Source organism: Lathyrus oleraceus, chromosome 6, assembly GCF_024323335.1.
Source record: "Lathyrus oleraceus cultivar Zhongwan6 chromosome 6, CAAS_Psat_ZW6_1.0, whole genome shotgun sequence".
NCBI lineage: Eukaryota > Viridiplantae > Streptophyta > Magnoliopsida > Fabales > Fabaceae > Lathyrus > Lathyrus oleraceus.
Genome location: NC_066584.1, coordinates 477,527,530 through 477,529,005, shown reverse-complemented (window position 1 = coordinate 477,529,005; position 1,476 = coordinate 477,527,530). Strand labels below are relative to the sequence as shown.

The following is a 1,476-nucleotide window of genomic DNA, read 5'->3' as shown; positions in this document are numbered from 1 at the left end:
GGACCAAGTCATCAGTTTAGGCCTAGACCTCGACCCTTCAAAAGAAGACAGATGCAACATGCAATACCTAATCATCCTCCACAATGTCAAGTATGTAAGAAGTCTCATTCTGGAAGATGTGTTAGAAGTGGAATTAGGTGTTTTAAGTGTCAAGGAGAAGGTCACATGGTTAGAGAGTGTCCATAAAATAAGGTTCAGATGTAGTGAAAGAGTATCGATCAAGTTTATATGTTGGGTGCAAAGAAGGCTAAGAGCAACAATGCCTTAATTGTTGGTAAGTGTCTCGTCAATAATCATCCTTGTTTTTTATTGTTTGATTATGGGGGACACGTTCTTTTGTATCAATTCAGTGCATGAAGCGTCTTGGATTGCAAGCAATTCCCTTGTCTCCTCCTATGGTGGTTACTACCGCCATGGATGATATGGTTGAGATGCCGTTGACATGTGAAAATTGTTCGCTCTCGGTGAATGTTAGAATTTTCCAGATTGATCTTATTTTTTTACCACTTAAGAAGGTTGACGTGGTTTTGGGGATGGATTGGCTTTCCGCCAATTCAGTGTTTATTGGATGTGAAGAGAAGTTGATTATTATTCCATCTAGTGAAGCTACTCCAAGGGATGTGCTAACTACTATCTTGGAAGGTACGGTTGGTATGGTCAATTTCTTATTTGAGAATGAAAAGTTAGTTTTCTTGGTACTTACCAATGAATCTAGCGATAATCCGAGTGTTACGCAAATTCTAGTTGTTTGTGAATTTCCGGAAGTTTTCCCTGAGGATGTCACCTCTCTTTCTCCTGAAAGGGAAGTGGAATTCCCTATTAATCTAATACATGTGACTACTCCAATCTCCATTTCTCCGTATCGCATGGTGCCACTCGAGTTGAGAGAGTTGAAGAATCAATTGGAAGAGTTATTAACCAAGCATTTCATCCGACCTAGTGTCTCACCGTGGTGAGCTCCAGTATTATTAGTAAGGAAGAAGGATGGTAGTATGTGGTTGTGTATTGATTATCACTATTTGAATAAAGTTACCATTAAGAACAAGTATCATCTGCCAAGGATAGACGATTTGTTAGATCAGTTGAAAGGAGTCTGCGTGTTCTCGAAGATTGATCTACGATCGGGATATCATCAAATAAGAGTTAAGAGTTCGGATGTACCAAAGACCGCATTTAGAACCCGATATGGCCATTATGAGTTCCTTGTAATGCCGTTTGGTGTGACGAATGCCCTTGCTGTTTTCATGGACTATATGAATCGGATATTTCAACCATACTTGGACCAGTTCGTGGCGATCTTTATTGATGACATTCTTATTTATTCTCATACTCCCCAAGAGCACGAAGAACACTTAAGGATTGTTCTGTCAGTACTGCAAGAGAAGCAACTTTTTGCCAAGTTAAGTAAATGTGAATTTTGGATGAACGAAGTGAAGTTTCTATGTCATGTAATATCACAAGAAGGAGTGGCAATGG

At 39.5% G+C, this 1,476-nt stretch overlaps 1 protein-coding gene across 1 annotated transcript; it reads left to right on the top strand.

Annotated features, from left to right (window-relative positions):
• The first annotated feature begins 353 nt into the window (after nt 1-353).
• Nucleotides 354-956, top strand: LOC127096351 (uncharacterized). Its single transcript, XM_051034934.1, has one exon. The coding sequence runs from the start codon at nt 354-356 to the stop codon at nt 954-956; it is 603 nt and encodes a 200-aa protein (XP_050890891.1).
• The last annotated feature ends 520 nt before the right edge of the window (nt 957-1,476 follow it).

Coding starts and splice junctions, on each gene's coding strand:
- LOC127096351 (XM_051034934.1), top strand. CDS start 354: ATGAAGCGTCTTGGATTGCAAGCAATTCCCTTGTCTCCTCCTATGGTG.